The sequence below is a fragment of the Mirounga angustirostris genome, unplaced genomic scaffold, assembly GCF_029215605.1.
Source record: "Mirounga angustirostris isolate CCGP_5_RB_7025 unplaced genomic scaffold, mMirAng1.0.hap1 SCAF_8, whole genome shotgun sequence".
NCBI classification, from domain to species: domain Eukaryota; kingdom Metazoa; phylum Chordata; class Mammalia; order Carnivora; family Phocidae; genus Mirounga; species Mirounga angustirostris.
In genome coordinates, this window is record NW_026991716.1 from 95225946 (window position 1) to 95245648 (window position 19703).

A 19703-nucleotide genomic window follows, 5' to 3' on the forward strand; every position below is an offset into this window, starting at 1 on the left:
TTTTAGTTTCCATTTTCTTGCGATATGTTTTCCATACTTTCACTCTGTCTGTGTGTGTCCTTAAAACTGAAGTGAGTCTCTTATACACAGTATATAGTTGGGTCTCGTTTTTTGTTTTTGTTTTTGTTTTTTTTTTATCCATTCAACTAACTTGTGTCTTTTGTAAATTTAGTCCATTTACATTTGAGGTAATTACTGAGAGGTCTGGACTTTTACTAGTGCTATTTTGTTCATTGTTTTCTGGTTATTTATAGTTCCTTTGTTCCTTTCTTTCTTCCTCTCGTCCTTTGTGATTTGATGATTTTCTATAGTAGCATGGTTTGATTTCTTTCTGTTTCTCTTTCATGTCTCAATGATAGGTTTTTGCTTTGTGGATACCATGAGGCTTACATAAAACATGCAGAACTCGCATTCTTATTCATATGGCTAGATAGTTAGATGGATGAAGGGTCTGGTGGGGAAAGAAGATAACTTGGATCCAGTTTGATTAGTCAGAAGGAAACGTGAGGATCAGTCTTGCTACAGAGACAAGTAGGAAGCAAAACCAACTCAGGATCCCTGGAGCTATCCTTTACCAGGTACAGCCATTCCTGAAAGTGATTACTAGTGTTACTGGCAGCTTGCAGAAAGGGAGGCCCTGACCACCTCAAAGTGAAAACTGACCCCAGCAATAGGAAAATTCTTATTACTAGGACCTTCACACAGGTGGTGTTTGCCAAACTTTTATACCCCGTGCCTGCTAAGAGTAGCACAATGATACAAGAAAACAAACTAAAGGAAACTTGGTTGTAAAGGAGAATAAGAGATTATAATTAGATACTGAACAGCCTATGGTAATGCTGATTGGCTAAATTCATGAGATGTCATAGACATGTTTTCTCCCAAAGGTATTTATTATGTTAAAATATTTTTAGAAGAAAATTTGACAGATGTTGATCCTACTGTTTATCTTTTATCTTTAAAATTTCATAGATTTTTATCAAAGTTTTTTTCAGTGATTTCAAAATTTCCAGACTGAAGATTATATGTAAGATATAAGTTACTAGCTTATTTATGGAATTACAGGTTCTAATTAGAAAACAATGTTGTGTTTATTAAATATAACTATGCCGGGACGCCTGGGTGGCTCAGTCGGTTAAACGTCTGCCTTCGGCTCAGGTCATGATCCCAGGGTCCTGGGATCGAGTCCCACATCAGGCTCCTTGCTCAGCGGGGAGCCTGCTTCTCCCTCTGCCTGCCGCTCCCCCTGCTTGTGCTCTTTCTCTCTCTCTCTGACAAATAAATAAATAAAATCTTTTTAAAAAAATAAATAAATATAACTATGCATAGCAGACATTTTCACTAGCAATAACAATGTTCATAGTGTTCAGACCCATTTCTTGTTCTAGAGCTCATTGTACCAAGAGTCCTTGAAATAAGAGATCTGCATACATTTTTTTTGTTTACTTTTAGGAAAACATTGATCTGAACCTAGACTATGGTTAATTTAGAAATGCTCTTATGTTTTAATCTGTTATTGATTATTATTGGCTAATAATTTTATATGAGGAGGGAAAAACAGTTGAACCTTTTTCAGACTGAGGTTCTTTTGAGTACATTTGGGTCATTTTGAATGTCAATTCTCATTGGTACTTTAGAGAAGTATAAAGGGTTGGAGATTTGATAAATGATATTGTTCCCCAGGTTACACCTAAAAATACTTTCTTCTAACCAAGACCCTCATAGAAGTTTTTTTCTAGTCATTTGCTTCTTCTGGATGAGTAGATAGATGGATAGAGAAAATCCTTACTTAAAGGCAAATAATTACTATAATTATTGTTATCATTTCCTAATTAATCAAAGTTTTGGAACTTGAACCATAGTTAGAAATTGATATTGCTGCTTTATATTCTGTGTTATTCATCAGATTACATTTTCCACATGTTACTCTGTAAAAAAAAACAAACAAACATTTCTGGTCACTCATGAAAAGCCACAAGACCAAAATTGTTCAGAATTACTAAAAAGTTTATCATGGAGAATATTAAAAACAAAAAGGCATTTGGAACTTTTCATGGTTCTAGATTTAGGTGACTAGTGTTGGATTTTTGTTGTGTTTGTTTTATTCTTTGTGTCACTCATATAAGAATTTCTTTAATGCATTTTTCTCCTGCACCATACACACTGAGAATAATAGATGTCCAGGTACCAAGCACTTAATCTCTCTTACCCATCCAGAAATTTCATTACTTCAGGATGGGTTCTGCCTGCTTGCAGATCCCTGTACAGCTTCGCCTACTATCCCCTTGCACTGCTTAAGGCTCTTTAATCCTCTCACCTGCTTGCAGTTAACCAGTTAAGGCTGAAACTGGCAGGTAAACTAAGAGTACCTCCCTCCCTGTAGGTTTGCCTCAGACATCTTGCGCCTGCCTACATCGTACATTTTTAGATGAGTTTATTGTCAGAGAACTTCAGTCACAGACTTTTTAACATAAAGGCCAAAGTTTAAGTCAAATAGAGTTGGAAAACTAAATCACTAACACTGTTATAATTATCACGGAAAGGCATTTGTGAAGTACAAGATTTGTAATAAGCAACGGGATGCCATTTTGTGATTTTTCTTCCCCCAGGAAGTTTCATGAAAAGTTTGTTAAATATATAATTTCAAGAATATCTCTTTGGTTTTAGAGATAATTCTTCTGAAGGTACTTTTTAAAACTTACTTAATTCTGATAAGCTGTTTTTAAATTTTAGGGATATCCCTGTGGATTTCAAGTATATAGCAGAGCCCAGTATGCACTCCATGCCTGCGGTGACTTTGTCTCCAAATGGTGAGTGAGTAGGTAGAATGTGGTTCTAAATGAGCCTCTAAGACAGAGTGTGATTTCTGTATTCAAAAGAACTTTGGCCTTTTCCTCCTAGGGGAAGTCTGTCACAGGGCCATACTTGTATAAGGAAACCTTTCCAATATTAGAAATAGTCACTGGTTTTCCTCTGTGAGTCACCTCACCCATTCTCTTGTTTTTAAAAATAATAATAATAATTAACAGTGAATTGCAGCTCACATTGACAGAACATCTAAGGATTTCCATCTGAGGATCAGGTTTTTTTTTTTTTAAAGAATTCTCCTTCCAACAGAATCATGTTCAGTCATTTAGTGATTTATTGTGAGCTCTTTTTCTTTCAGAGGAGAGAAATTTTGATCTGGTTCCCCATAATAAGAATACTTTAGCTTCTCAGGCAAAATAAAAAAGATAAATCCATCTACTACTGTTTTCTGTTCAAAAGTGCATTGCCTTCTAAGTACAAAGTAATTTGTACTACAGATATCCTGAGAGTATACCGATAGAATTGTAGCTCTGCATGAGGGTATTAGAGTAGAGGGGCTGATGTTTGGGCAACACTGTCCTCAAAGCCCAGCTCCTGTGAGTGTGGAGCAAGGAAGAGGAGGCAAGAAATAGTTTGCTATTCCACCGAGGCATCTGCCACCGGCAAATCAGTGATCATTTTTGTCAAGTACCCTATGATTTTTATGAGAAGAGCAACCTAACCGGGTCCTATTTTGATAATGACCGCATTGAATACTGTCACATTTGTCTCTCTGTATCTACACTTTATGTGATATGTTTTTACGCTACCCATTACAAATATTGTGCTCATCTTGAACAAGGCTATTTACCCTCTCAGACTGAATATTGTTAAGAGCATTCCCTTAGTTAATAATGTCTGCAAGTACATCGGATGCAAGAAGATACTACAGTTCAGGCTCTAGAGACTTTGGTGAATCTTGGGAAGATAAAAGCAATTTGGCCTTTCAGTAACAGTTCCGATAATTTTTTAAATCATATCTCTTTTTTTTGTATGGTTTTATTTAATAATCCTAGGTTTTCTCACCTAGTGTTAATCTTTCCTTTTTCCATAATTAACACAGATAAGTCTCTTTTCCCCAATGGTTCTCTTGTCTGTACTTACTCCAAATTAGTTTCATTTCATAAAATTTTACTTAAGTTCTGTTAATGCTGAACTCAGAATTTCTGTATATCCTTATTCAAACAAAAAAAGCTTTTATATGAAGAGTGCTCAATGATACGGGATTATTCGAGCAAAATCCATTACTTCTTTATATATAAATCCCTCTTGTCAGTGACAGATTTGTAACACTTTACAAACGGTATGGTAAATTCATTTTCCTGTTATTATAAAGCAATTGGGAACAAAAGAATATTAATGTCTGAACATATTTAAAATAAAGAGTCATTTTAGAATTCCAGTCTTGCTCTCATAGGTCTCCTTTATTGAATTTACAGGGAAATGGCTAGCATGCCAATCAATGGACAACCAAATCTTAATTTTTGGAGCACAGAACAGATTTAGATTGAATAAGAAAAAAATTTTTAAGGGCCATATGGTAGCGGGTTATGCTTGTCAGGTGGACTTTTCACCGGACATGAGGTAAGTTTAAATCTTCTCTTATGTTCTCGTATTCAAATGTGGTGACATAAACTAATGGCATACGAATAATAACACTTTAAAAAAAATCACTGCCGGGCGCCTGGGTGGCTCAGTCGGTTAAGCGACTGCCTTCGGCTCAGGTCATGGTCCCAGGGTCCTGGGATCGAGTCCCGCATCGGGCTCCCCGCTCAGTGCAGAGCCTGCTTCTCCCTCTCCCTCTGCCACTCCCTCTGCTTGTGCTCTTCTGTCTATCTCTCTGTCAAATAAATAAATAAAATCTTAAAAAAAAAAAAAATCACTGCCACATATGTAATCTCATGATAACTGTGCAGATTGTCACAGTGCCTGATGGAAAGACAAGAATAAGTTACGAAAACTACATTTGACTTTTTTAAGTTCTTCAGTGGGTCTCTTTATCTTGCTTAGTCCTGTGCCCTTTAACCACGTCATAAGTTCCTGTCTATATGGGCTATGCCTTATTTTCTCTCTGCTTTTCTCACAACGCTTGGAGGACTGTAATCGCTATGTGGCTGTGATTAAACACTGGCAGAATTAATTCTGTATTGCAGTGTTGACATTAACAACTTCACTGCAGCTTTTCTGTGGTGAGACCTCAAATCCAGCTCTTGACTCTTTCTAGGCTGCACTGTATTCGTGAAGCCCTATAGATAGAGTCTTTCTATGAGTGAAACTCTGCATTCATTCCCCCATTCTTAGCTAAAATATGTAGGTAGAAGTAATCCAGAAATCTCTGTAACCTTGTATGTTTAGGCTGGGATTTGTACCTTAGACTCCTACGAGTCAGTCTTAGACAGTTTCAAAGGACGTTGAAACCAGAAAATAATTATGAAGGTGGTCAAGTCTAACTACGGTGGAATGGGTGTTCCCAGGCTCTGTGGGAGGCTGGTTCCCCTACCCTGTTTCTGACGGTCTAAAGAGTGACTTGTTACTGCTTTTATTGTGGCCCCTGGGTTTCCCAACCTTCCTGGTTAATACATTTTTTTTACTCACAGATTGGTAGCTCAATGGGGAGATTTTTTTGGTAGAAGTTTAAATTATAGACTGCTTTGTGCTCTACCTTGTTATTCTCACTGAGTATTGTATATTCACATTGACTTTGTTGTTGTTGTTACTGTGAAAAGGATAAACTCTCTGTTCCTTACACACTTTGTCCGTTTAAGGTGTTTGAACAATTTGAATTTATTTCTCTTCCCATTCTAGCTATGTGATTTCAGGAGATGGAAATGGAAAATTGAACATCTGGGACTGGAAGACCACCAAACTCTACAGTCGATTTAAAGCTCACGATAAAGTGTGTATAGGTGCAGTGTGGCATCCACATGAAACATCTAAAGTCATAACATGTGGTTGGGATGGGCTCATTAAGTTGTGGGATTAACGAGATTAGTCCTTAGCTAGGGTCGTTTTTGGTCCACGTTCATATTTAACTATATTTAATTATTAAATGTGTTGGATGACAACTTGATTTACAGATTATGATTGCCTTACATGGCCTTATGAAGTTGACCCAATGTTTAAAAATACATATATATTTTTTGTAAATTTGGCTCATATAATTTCATTGGCAACTTCATTTTGTTCTTTATAGATATTATTTATACGGAGAATGACCATTGACTTTCTATGTGGTGAGTAGTTGTTGGCAGGCAGTTTGGGTTTACCCCCCTTGACATACTGAAAGGATCTCTCTGGAGTTGAGGAAGAATCCCTGGTGGATTTGGTGTTTTAAAGGAGGTAATACAATTAATGACAAATAATTCTGAAAGGCACCATGTTTACCTAAGCTTCAACAAAAAGGGAAGTAAGGACCAGGGACGATGTTATTTAATGTGAATCTGAAAGAAGGTAAAACCACCCACAATTACTGTTCCCATTATTTTGGTGGGTCAAGTTCAGATCTTTTGGATTCAGGAGTTCTATTTTTTATGACATATATCGTATGTTTACTTTAAGCCAGCAATCTTCTCTGACTGCAGCATTCCTCTAACTATTAAACAATGGAAAATAAACAGTCCAGAGTTGTTTCCTTGGCTTTCTTCCCAATCAGTATAGATAGGACTATATATAAGCAGAGAATTATGTTATTTTGAAGGTGAAACTCAAGAGAATTGAGTCAAGACTTTGAGTTTTATTTGTATTTACTATCTGTAAGGACCTGGCTACACTTCCAGAAATCAGGGTCTCCTAGGTCATCGATTCACAGATGTTACTACTGAAATACTCCTCATAGGAGCTAGGGTATGAGGGCATCGTCCAAAATGTCAACTTGTAATTTCTTTGAAGTGGTGTGTTTTATCTTTAAAATTATTCTGATTTTGCTTATGAATATATGCAACAGAACTTTTTAAAGATTAGAAAAATTTTTAACTTCTTTCCAAATCTTTGAATAAAATTGACGCTCCAGAAAGATGGCTATGGTTCCCCTGTTTGAGAAGCAATAACTGGTTGGTTTAAAAAAAAAAAAAAAAGTTTAAGAACTTCAGATTATGAAATCAAGATAGTAGCTAACAGCACTTTGGTTGACAAGCCGTTTCTCCTGTTTTACTACAAATCTCTGTAAGATATTTGAATATTTGAATGTGCTTTGAAATATTTCAGTACCATGCTTCAAAACATTGGTTCATAAGCTGCTCAGAGTGCCAACTTGGAGAACAAAATCATGTTGAATGTTGATATCCTAAGGGCATTAGCTCTGAGCCCTGGACTGTCAATAGCAATTCATGCTTCTAGTGCTTAGAACTTCCATTTTTAAAAATTAATTTTTAAAAAGGCCTGGTATAGATGACCTGGCACTATGGCCACATATAAATAAATAGAAGATAGAAAAAGAGAATTAAAAAATGGTAAGACACGTTATTTTGGGGGCACACAGACACTCAAAGAAATGAGAATGCTCTGCCTGGCTGCTGCCTTTCTGTATCTGCCTGCCGGCACGAGTAGCTGCACTTCCTGAAGAGGGAGGAGGAGTTCACAGAATACCTTTTCTTTCGTCCCAAACCACTGGTTTTAACAAATGTGAATGATTGAAATGTAATGGGACAGAAAGAATTAATCATACATTTAAACTATCTCGTTCAGCATCAGTATTGTATATGTTACAAATCATAATTTCTAAATCTGGTTTTATTTTATTGTGTTTTTGACTGTTTCTAAACTAAACTGTACATAAAAGTTGTCTCTTTTTAAAAAAAGATCATATTTTTAAATAAAGCATTTTTTCTAGAAAGTGTTATCAAAATTTTCATTCTTAGTCTTAAGTCTTAACTGTTGAGACAACAAATTAAACCATCTGCAGATTTTAAATGAGTCATTTTTATTTTATGGGGAGAAATGATGCTTTAGAGGTGGGGGTGATATATTAATATGGTATGTTAATGGGTTTATTCTAGTTAACTAACAAAAATACAGGGCATCGCGCTGAGAGCACACAGATTAAGTCTAACACATTCTGTATTTGTTCACTTAGTGGTGGCACTGAGTTAGGATTGCACCCATTTCAGAGTACACAAATGAGTGGGGTTCTTTTCCAGCTTAAAAAAGTCTCAAGATCATGTTGTTACTGGAATTAAGTGGTTACCTTCTGGCCCCTTTTCCCCACTGCAACCTTCTTATGACACCCAGGACAGATTTCCTTCCTAAAGGTTAGAATAAAAGTGATGCTTTACTGAAAGTTTTAATCAAGCAAATATTTAAATACTGAAGGACAAACTGGGAATATTTTGTCCTTATAAGGAGATAGTTTTAAGATAAGGAACAGGGAATAGCATCAAACAGGCACTTCTCTAAGTAAAAAAGTATAGAGTGATTCTTGACGATGCATCATGAGGCTGGTCGATGTCCTTACTAGCATGTTTATAAATTACCCAAAGGAAAATAATGACAGTGAAATATTAAACTCTTGAATGACAGCCGTAAGGATTGAGCACTAGTAAAGATTATAGAAGGCTTTCCTTGAAGAACGGTGTTCCTCGGCACAGACTGAGAGCCATCTGCACCAGAATCACCCAGAGATGGTGTTGCTCACTGAGATACAGAAGAGAAGAAAACAGAGTTAGTTGGAGGAGCCATAACGAATTCAGGTATGGGGAAGGCATGTGCGAAGGGCCATCCAGGTCCACGTATCCAGCAGCAGTATTCAGTTTGGGTCTCAGGGTGAGACCTAGGGAACGCCAATGCTGTGTGCCATCAAAGATGCATGTTTTCCATGTTTTGACATCTCTGAAATGAGGGCTATGTCTTAAAGTCAGTGATGTGTCATGGTTTAATTGGCAGCATTCTCTCTTAGTGGATCATACAGTAATCGATGAAATATAGTAGAAATAAGGCAAGTGCCAAGGGACCTACGAAGGAGAAGAGGTGATCCAATAGAAAGAGCCACAGCACGTGGCTCAAATTCATGAGAGCCCATGAATTTTCAGAGAACACCCGTGTTCTCAAATGTTCATTTGATCAATGGGTAAGTAAAATGAATGAATGAACAAAAAATTGCAACTAAGAAATATATAGATATTTATATTAATATATATTTGTATATTAATGTGAATATACAAAAATATGTGTATATTCATTCACTGGGTCAAACTCAGCACTTTGAGCAAGATCCCTGGTTGATAGACACACTAAGAATGAGAATCAGTGCAGTAGAGTCTATCTTGAGTATTTCAGAAATGGCACTGTTTAGTACACATAGGAGAAATTTTGATAACCAGAAATAAATACATGCATGTGTGCATGTATTTACATGCATTTATGTATTGTGTAAATACATGTATTTATGTATTGTAGGTTTGTGTGTATATATATACACGCATGTATGTATGTGAAGATATATATGTATATACATTTTCTATATTTCTATGTTCATAATCACTTTATTAATTGTAGAAACAGCTATCTCAACCTAAACACTGCCATTTTCTCTGGAACTTAAGGGAAAAGCCATCGCAACTTGCAACCAGAGTCCTTAGAGTGGCTTTATTTTTAGTGACAAAGAGAGAACTCCTTTGCTTGCACAGCTTCCTGGAACTGCAATCACAATCTTTAGGGGAATTTTCTAGCTCCCCACATCCTATTCTCCACCCTTCAGCTTTTGAGATCTGAGGGACTAACTCAAATCTCAAACATTTTTTAAGTACATGTCCCAGGACAGTGCTAACAGAAAATGTGAGCCATGTGTGTAACTTTTTTTCATGTGTACAATTTTTAACTTTCTAATGGCCACATTAAAAAAAACCAGGGTATTAATTTTAATATATTTCATCTAATGAAATATATCCAAAGTATTATTTCAACATTCAGTTATTTTTTTTAAAAAAGGTTGATTTAGGGATGGCTGGGTGACTCAGTTGGTTAAGCGTCTGCCTTCGGCTCAGGTGATGATCCCAGGATCCTGGGATTGAGTCCTGCATCAGTCTCCTTGCTCGGTGGAAAGCCTGCTTCTCCCTCTGCGTGCCGCTCCCCCTGCTTGTACTCTCATGCTTTCTATCTCACTCTCTCTCTGGAAATAAATAGAGCGTGAGCTGGCAGGGAGGGGCAGAGGGAGAGGGAGAGAGAGAATCTCAAGCAGACTCCCCGCTGAGCACGGAGCCTGATGTGGGGCTCGATACCAAGACCCAGAGATCATGACCTGAGCTGAAATCAAGAGTCAGCAGACGCTTAACTGAGCCACCCAGGTGCCCCTCAATTATCTTTTAAATAAATATTTTACTTTCCTCATACTAAGTCTTTGAAATCTGGTGTATATTTCACACATAACAGCATTTCTCAATTTAGACACTAAATATTCATCAGATATTTTACCTGTTTCACACCAAGTCGATTTACATGCCCAAGTTGTTGCAAATATATCTGAGTTTTCTAATAATTGAATCAGGTAGAAGTTTTTAAATTTAAGCTACTTAAAATTCAGTTCCTCAGTCATATTAGCCACATTCTAAGTGTTCAATAGCAACCTGCAGCTAATGACTGCCATATTACACATAATAGGTCTAGCACCACTTTTTACACCCATAGCTCAAATATTCAACTTTACTGCTTCATCTTCAGACTACTCAAAATACGTTAAGAATATAAATTTTTCTGTGCTACATTTTGGGTAGTTTCCTCAGGTATATCTTTCAGTTTGCTTTGCAGTCTCCTCAGCTGTATTGCTTAATCCATTAAATCTATTCCAATGACTTTCCTTTTATGGAAGGTCTAGTTATACTTTTTTATATTTACCTGTTCTTCATATATCATTTTCTTAAGGTTTCTTATATAGTCTTTTATGCCTTTTCTTTTTAAGATTTTATTTATTTATTTATTTGATAGAGACAGCGAGAGAGGGAACACAAGCAGGAGGGGTGGGAGAGGGAGAAGCAGGCCTCCCACGGAGTAGGGAGCCCGATGCGGGGCTTGATCCCAGGACCCTGGGACCATGACCTGAGCCGAAGGCAGACGCTTAACGAGCCACCCAGGCGCCCGTCTTTAATGCCTTTAATCATTTTAAACAATTTATATTATACTTTAAGACTTGTTATGTCAAGTTCTTGGGCTGAAAACCCCGCGTTTATTGTGTATGTCAACTCTACCTCATGGTGGGCCACTTCCTTGTCAGTTGTAACTTTTTGTTAGGAATTCATCTTAAATGGGTCTTGTTTTTTCTTTTTTGAAGAAATCCTTTGTAGCCTGAGTTGAAGAGCCCCTTCACAGTCGTTTTACATCCGTTTCTGCCATATACCCTTATGTATACTCCCTCAGTTTTTTATCTTCATTTCTCAGCTTCTGGTTTTCTTCACCATGAGATGAATATAAAGTCAACTCCGTAAACAGGCCAGAGGTTTCAGATTCTCATGGGAAACTTTTAGTTCCTCCCAGAGCTACAGCAAGGATAGGCTTTCTTGTGCTGGGGGTGGGGATGAGGGAGGGAGGGAGGATTTTTAGGACTCTTGCACTGAGGTAATGGAGCACTCCCAGGGTCCCACTGTGCAAGTGTCTCCATGCCGATCCTTTCCCCCCACACAGCCTTATCTCCAGTGCTTTCGGCCTCTAGCACCACTGATACACTAAACTCCTAGGACTGCTGCAGAGTAGCTTCCTGCTCTACCTACCTGTCTGGTTCTAGGCTCCCTCTGAGCTTTGTGTGTCTGAAGATTTTTCTTTCTTGGGCATTCAGCCATACATATAAATGTATATGTACACACGCTCACACATGCACATACAGAAGGATCGCCGTAGATACACATACTTAATCTAGTATCTTCAGATGGTGCCACTTTGTTAGGATATTCTGTAAACAGATGTATAAACCAGTACAGTCTGAAACATTCCAGTTTTTAGAACCCTGTGAGTTTAAGCTGTTCTCCAAAGAGGTACTTGGCCTGAGGGCACTTCATTTGATTGGAGAACTATCATCACAGATTCCTCTTTTATTCAGGCCTTTTCTTCTGAATAAGCACATCATTTGGATTCTTCTGAATTTATCCTAAGGCTTCCCTTTATAGCACACAAATGAAGAAATTACCCTACCACTGTCTAAGCCATCTCTAATCACAAAAATCTTAGAATAATGAGATCTTCAAGCAAGAAGAAACCTTAGAAATCAAATATTCCAACCTAAGATAAGCAACTAGGCAAATAAAGGTGGTGATTCGCTCGATGCCACACAGCTAGTCAGCAGCAGCAGCAAAATCTTTCTCCTTCCATCCTACTCTTCTGCCTCCTCCACATAATGCGACTTAGTTGTGTATTTTTTGAACTGTCAGATTTGTGGCATAATCTTTGTAGCTTCCAGCTTGCGCTCTCCGAGTTAGGTAGTTCAAAAGAAACACTCAGCTACAGAGACTGTGTTTGTTTCATCCTTTAGTAAAACAGAACCTAGCGAAAGACATTCTTTTGGCCTCTTCCGTTAGAGTTGGGCCCCATAACTGTGCCCACAGGAATGTTGTTTGTTTTAAGAAGCATTAGTTGGGGTTTTTTCTCAAAGATTTATTTATTTGAGAGAGAGAGAGAGAGAGAATCTCAAGCAGACTCTGCTGAGCAGGGAGTCTGTCACGGGGCTCGAGCCCATGACCCTGAGATCACAACCCTAGCTGAAACCAAGGGTCTGATGCTCAACCGACTGTGCCACCCAGATGCCCCACAAAGCATTAATTTTAATGAAACTAGCATTTTTCCATATACTGTTAAACATAAAGTGTGACATTAAGTTTGCCTGATTTAGGGGCGCCTGGGTGGCTCAGTCATTAAGCGTCTGCCTTCAGCTCAGGTCATGATCCCAGGGTCCTGGGATCGAGCCCCGCATCGGGCTCCCTGCTCCGTGGGAAGCCTGCTTCCCCCTCACCCACTCCCCCTGCTTGTGTTCCCTCTCTCGCTGTCTCTCTATCTGTCAGAAAAATAAATCTTTAAAAAATAAAAAAAAGTTTGCCTGATTTATTTTCCTTAAGGACAGAAATATAATTATCTAAAGAATTTCAATATTTTCTAAATTTAGGCAGTTTAAGAATACATTGAATCTTTGGGTTATGATTTCATGTGATAAGTAAAGTTCAAATACCTCTTTCAATAAGAAAAAGACATTTTTACATAAAGTTAAATGTGTTCTGAACTCACAAAGAAGCAGCTATTGGCTAATACAAAAAGAATTGTTATTGCTTAAAAGGCAAACATAAACTTATCTCCAGCAGAAAAGAACAATTATATTAATTGAGCCTGGAGGTATTGTTGTGTTGTCAAGAATAATAATCTGTTTTAATGAGGGCTTCACTTTTAATCTGACAAAATATGATGATGAGGCTGGCTCCCTGGTATTAATCCAAGCTTTGCAAAAAACAAACATGTAATACTTAGGAAATCCAAATCTTGTACTGTGTTTACTATATCTAAAATCGTATAGCCAAGACAGAAATAGTTTACATGAATAATTAATTTGTACTAAACACCGTAAACTCATGAATTTACTTTTGCTCTACCCTAATAGAGATCAGTGGTCCTTCAGAGAATTCTAACAGACGTTTGTTTACTTCTTCCTGACTTTCTTCATTTTAACATATCAAATAGTTACAAATATTTATATGATAACCTGTTATAGATGCAACAAATACAATCACTCTAAGAGAAGGGGAAAGGGAAATATTTTTTCTTTGACTTCAAACTAAATTGTGACACAGTTTGTGCGAATCTCTTATGTATGTCTTATCCGTCTTTCACCTAAACAGGTTTTTTTAATCATTTGAAGAACATCATTAAATTTATACTTTTAGATTCACATATGAGCATTGCTCTGGTAAGATGAGGCCCATGTATCTGCAGGTCAAAGACTACTTTGAAAACAAAGGAAACACTCCATTTCCAAGTGACTGTGCCCTTTCTAAAACCTAAGAGGAAAGTGCCACATAGTGGGACAAGCCAGGGCCAAGAGCTGCTTCCAGGCCTTGCAAGAGCTTTTCTGGCAACCTGAAATATTGACAGAGAAGTCGCTGGGTCCCCCTCTTCTTGCAGGAAGTCTCCATTTGGCAGGCATGTTTTAATTAGATTTTTTTTTTTTTAAGATTTTATTTATTTGACAGAGAGAGACACAGCGAGAGAGGAAACACAAGCAGGAGGAGTGGGAGAGGGAGAAGCAGGCCTCCCGCAGAGCAGGGAGCCCGATGCGGGGCTCGATCCCAGGACTCTGGGATCATGACCTGAGCCGAAGGCAGACTCTTTAACGACTGAGCCACCCAGGTGCCCCTTAAATAGATTATTTAAACTAAACCTGCATGCTACAAAAATGTCCCAACTCTGATTTGCAGGTCTGTTGTTAGTATATTTGTAGCCCCCCCCCCCCCCCGCCATTTACTAATAAGGAAGCAAAAATACGCCCTTTGGGAGTGGCATCTCACATCTGTTAGAGGCTATTGAGGCGGCCCTGTGGAGGGAAGGGGACCAGCACAGGCTTTGGATCTGAAAGATCGGAGAGGTGGATTCCTACTCTACCATCTACTAGTGGCATCATCTGAATAAGCTATTTAACCTCTCAGGGTTTCCTCACTTGTACAATCGGGAAAACTCCACTTCCTTACGGAGTTCCTGGAGAATGAGGAACCATCTCTGCCCAGTGCTGGGCACAGAGGATGCTCTCGATAGCAGCTCTTGACTTTACCTCTCCCCTGTGTTCTGTTTGTGTTGCTTTTGTGGGGGTTACGGTGGTGCTGGTTCTTGTTTTGCCTTCACAAGCAGAATCTTCCCAAATGGCAGTGCGTGGTACCCCAGACCCTTGCTCGTGGCCTCCACCACTAGTTCTCCACGGGGGATGGCTTTGCCCCCAAGGGGACATTTGACACTGTCTGCAGATGTGTCTGGTTGTCACAGCTGAGTGGGGGAGAGGGAGAGGTGCTCCTGGAATCTAGTGGAGATGGCCAGGGATGCTGCTAAACATTCTACAAGGCACAGAACAGCCTTCCCTCCCCCAACAAGGAATTATCCAGCCCAAAGTGGCAATCTGTGCTGAGGTTAAGAAACCCCAGCCTACACAATAAGCATAATAAATTTCAGAGGCAGGGAAACCATAGCAACAGTCAGGATATTCATCATAAATTTCGAACTATCCATGAAGGGAATGAAGGACAGTCTTAGAAATAAGCATAAAATAAGTACAAAAAACTATTGAACAAGCTGCCTTATAGGTGGGTGTGGGTGGGTGTGTTTGTGATTTATTTTGAGTTTGTCTTTTTTTTTTTTTTAACAGTACAGCCATTCTTGCTTCAGATATATATATATATAGTGTGTGTGTGTGTTTGTGTGTGATGAAGTCAATGTTCTGCACCACCAATCTGGAATAAATGGGGATTTGCCCTGTATAAAAGGGACTTTCAGTGATTCCATCAATCTTCAATCCCCTGAATTAAAAGTCTTAATATGGGCGTGTACGTATCTAAAATCTGAACAGACTGGACACATAAGATTAGAACACTTCATACTTTGGTATACAAGAAGGTTTACCAGGTTTAATGTATAAAAAGGTTTATTGTATATACTTCGGTGTATAAAATTTTGATTAAAAAATAAAAGAGAGAATCTGTGATATAATCCAAGCAGGAACTGGACTAAAGTTAACTTTGTTTTGAAGGCAATACCATGCACACTAAGCATTAAACCACTTCAGAGTTTTTCATGGACCCTTTGTGTTTTTGAGATACCTATGGACACAGAGAGCAACTTAGCTGCTACTTTTTAACTGATTCAAGCTGGTTCTCCCACCCTCAATGACTTTTACTAGTGTACTATGTGTTTTAAAATAAAAAGCTTATTTGTATTTTTAAAAATTCAGAAAGTCTTGTTCCCTTTTGAACTGAAGTGAATAAGATCATCTAACTCTCCTATATTTTGGTTTCTCACTTGATGGCATGGTATTTTCAAACCACTGCAAGAAACAAAAAGCCAGCCCAGGGAACATCTGGGGTAGAAGGAGGTAAAAAACAGGAAGAAGGGATAAAGTCTAGTAGCAACCAGCATTCTACTCTCTCCCCAAATTTCTTGAACCAACAATGGATATATAGTTTTCCTGCTCTCTCATGATGTAAAAAATGCCAGAAAATATACTTAATTTATAATAAGGTAATAACTTGGTTTGTTTTTATGCTATTCAATTGACTTATTTGAAATAGAATTTTTGAAAATCATTTGTGGGGGTAAATATCTAATCCTATAAATAAAAATGATGGAGATCATTTGAACTACTGAGAACCTACATTTTCTGTTTAATTTCTAAAAATACAGAAAGGATTGGTGTTACTAAAACACTATGTAAGCATCCCAGGAAAGAGACAGACTTTGGCTCTCAGGCCATGGTCTTCTAACAAATGCCAACTGGCAGTAGAGAAAAACTCACTTAATCCTTGACATAATGTATCAAAAAAAAAAAAATTTGACAGGATAGGCAAGGCTGTGGTTGGGAAGTCAGGTCTGAAGTCAGTGGAGGCAACAGCAAAGACACCCAGATTCTGCTTTGTGCTTGGTTTCATAGGAACAGAAGGGGATTTAAGGCTGAGTCTGAAAAGAATCCTGAGTTGAGGTTCTGCATAGTCTAGGCTTTTAAGCTCGGTGACAGAATTTGGTGCGTCTGAGTCCCCAGAAACCAGAACCAGGGGTGATTATAAAGCCACAGCATGGCCTCAGCAAAGGCTGAGGAGGAATGACTGAAATCTACAAGGTCCTAAAGAATGTCATTGACCAGGTGAACAAGAAAAACCCTGAAAGAGGGGAGTGACAGTCAAAGGAAAGGCCCTCTTTTAAACAGTAAGCTACAAACTTAAGAATCTCATCAACTCAGTAAAAATGGAAATGTTAGGTAATTTCTTCCTCATGTTGGTGAATTCATAGATTTTAGATGCATAATGAATTTTAGGGAACACAGATAAGTGGAGGGTTATCTTCCCAGTTAAAACGAAGAAGGACAAGCATCCCCGCTCTGTCGGAGGCAAACAGGAGAAAGGCCCAGGCTTTGGGCAGATGGAGATGGACTCCTGTGGCACTCCGGTGTCCATCCCATCCACAGGTCTTAACCGTGTCCCTACCACAGGGTAGGTGCCGGGCTACGTGCACTACAAAGGCGATAACACAACCCCACCCCACCCCACCCCACCCCCGCCCGGAGCAGCTAACAGGCTCGCGGGAGGAGACTGGACAAGGACACGCCTCATTCTGAAGTTATTTCCCGGAGTTCTCCATGAGGTCCTGCATCCTAGGTCCATCTTGTATTCACCCAACTCAGAGTGTAACAGCTACTTGCATTGAAAATGTCTTTCTTCAGGAACAGCTGGGGTTTAGATAAATCTCTGTAACTATGAAAAAGCCTGAAACCCTTTAGTTCTAACTCTTTGAGGAGGCTGTACCAGAATCGCACGACACTGCTGTCCCCACCACTGACCTCAAACCCGGGCCAGTGGAGATGAATCTCAAAGGTGAGCTGTCCAATTTGTTCCAGGACATCTTCCAGAATAAGATTTTCTAAAACTTTCCATTCTGCACTCTCCAGATCTGCTTTGAGAACATCAATCTGTAACAAAATGATGCAACGAGATTAGCAGATTCAATAAACGTTGTTAAAAATACCATCTTGACATCAGGAGCATCGCTGTATAACTAACGACCTCCTACAAAAGCAGAATGTTTCAGATTTTAGAGTTAGAGGTCTTTTTCAATGGCCACTAATGACATGAGTTTCTAACCTCACTCCACACCAAATGTTAATACACAAATAATGAAATGCCAGTCGGAAATCATAAAGGACCCTCCTACTTTCTGCCCAATGGGAACGGGTGCCTGAGAAGGAGATGCTGGGGCATGTGTTTCATGGAGCTGCATGCCCACAGCCTCTCCCCGACAGCCCAGACTCTGCTCACAGGAACCCAGCCATGTCAGGACAGCACGGTGGCCCATAGGGAGGCCCGGACAGAGGGCCGCCGTCTGCCGGGACCACCTCACAACCCTCAGCCCCCTCCAACTTCTCAGGACTGGAAGCCAGGGAGAGTTCTCAGGTATCTGATTATTAGACTTGTAAAAAAAAAAAAAAGATTATTATCCCATGATTTCTTTTAACAGTATACACCAGCACAGCATCCTAAAGCGGGGGAAAAAAGGCAACACCATTCTCTGTTCGTTTAATGAACCTAAGTTCACACTCTAGGTAAGATGAAATATAGGGAGGAGAGTAGGATAGGAGAGATTTTGCAATTAATTAAGAGAATCAGCTCATTTTTGCTGGCTTTGCTATTAGAATAACAGAACCCCAAATGCCTCCAGAAAGCAATGAAAGCTAATTACTTACTGAGCGCTTGTATGCGCCTGGCACCATGCAAAGTGCTTAGCTTGCAATATCCCTTTACTCCTCTCAACAATTCTGCAAGGCTAATTCTGTTGCTATCCCTGTTTGAAGTTTAGGAACCCAGACTCAGAGAGTAACCTATCCCCAGTCACACAGCTGGAGAGGCAGTGGTGACATGTGAACTGAGTCTGTCCACATGGCCCATGTTCTAACCCACTACACGATGCTGACTCCCCATAAACCACAAGATGAAAAATGGTAACTCAGATTCCCTAAAAGGCTTTTGGTTTAGAAAATAAAGTGCCATTAGAGAGTGAATAAGGCCCCGTGAGTAGAAGTCTTGTTATCAGTATCCCCAGTTTACATTTGCAGAGCAGTTTACAGCTTACAGAATTACTTTCTACATACATAATCTCAGCGAAACAGCCCTATGTGCAGACGAGGCCTTGGTAAAAATGACTTTGGGCTGCCGATATTGCTTGTGTGATTTCAGAGTTGGGTGGAGGAGAAGATGGGTAGGATTTAGACATAACTGCTCCAGGAAAATGGTCCTTGCCCAGTATCCTTACATCCCAAGGGAGATGCCTTCTTTCACTGTCTTGCCTTGGACAGTAGCACCTTATGGTCCACCAGGGAAAGAGTGATGGTAACACCCCAAGAATACCAAGAGGCCTCAGAATCATCTAGATATCTGTAAACTAGCCTGTCCAAACTCAAAAGAGAAAAAGTAAAATGAAAAACAAAACAAAAGACTTTCTTTTCTGAAAGGAACCAAAGGCAGATTCTATGCAAACATGCACAAGGCACAAGGCTAAGATAATTTTTGTGAATTGGACACAAAAAAATTAACTCACTTCTTTTTTTTTCATCTCTGCAGCCCTGCCACTTTCTTGACTTTGTTTAATCATTGAAATTTTAAGCAGAATATTCTTGAATTGGGGTAATTAAACTGTCAAAAGAAGTATGTATTTAAAACTTTACAAAATTGTCTAGTTAGTACAGAAAATAGCCAAAACTCAAAATCAACATTTCATGTCAATTGACATAGTTAAGAATTTTTTAAAATCCTTATAGATGTATTTCTACCATGGTTTTCTGTGAGTTCACATGTTGAATGTGATCAATACATCAAACTATTAAGGGACAGGGCAAAGTTAATCAGCCTGCAACTGACCTAAAAACTACACTGGTGAATATAGAGGAATATATGTTTCATATTTTTTTCCAAACATTTTTAAAATAAGCTATCAATCAGAAGTTATGAGCAACAGAAAAAAAAACAAATTAGGATAAATCATAGTAAATATATGCTTACTGTGAAAATCCAATTTCACTTACAAAATGTTGTCCTATCGAAAGAGCAGAAAGTATTTTCAAATACAACCATATTGCCAACCCCTTTTGATTCCAATGACTGGAAATTCTCCACTTCAATCAGAACCGAGTAGGTTGATCTAAATCACACGGC

General features: G+C 38.8%; 2 protein-coding genes across 3 annotated transcripts in view; one reads left to right on the forward strand and one right to left on the reverse strand.

The window, feature by feature from the left end:
• CDC40 (cell division cycle 40) overlaps nt 1–7194 on the forward strand; it is a 53832-nt gene extending 46638 nt beyond the window's left edge. The window contains exons 13-15 of the mRNA XM_045865305.3: nt 2734–2810; nt 4287–4431; nt 5653–7194. Coding sequence (XP_045721261.1) covers nt 2734–2810; nt 4287–4431; nt 5653–5830 — 400 coding nt within the window. The 3' untranslated portion in view covers nt 5831–7194. The remainder of the gene's footprint in view (nt 1–2733; nt 2811–4286; nt 4432–5652) is intronic.
• The window catches only part of METTL24 (methyltransferase like 24), a 156255-nt gene that overhangs the window by 41776 nt on the left and 94776 nt on the right, over nt 1–19703 (reverse strand). The window contains exon 5 of one of the 2 annotated variants that reach the window (XM_064597992.1): nt 17339–17467. In XM_064597992.1, coding sequence (XP_064454062.1) covers nt 17339–17467 — 129 coding nt within the window. Of the gene's footprint in view, nt 1–15734; nt 17468–19703 lie in introns of those variants that run through there. The other variant, XM_045865306.3, reaches the window with a different exon arrangement.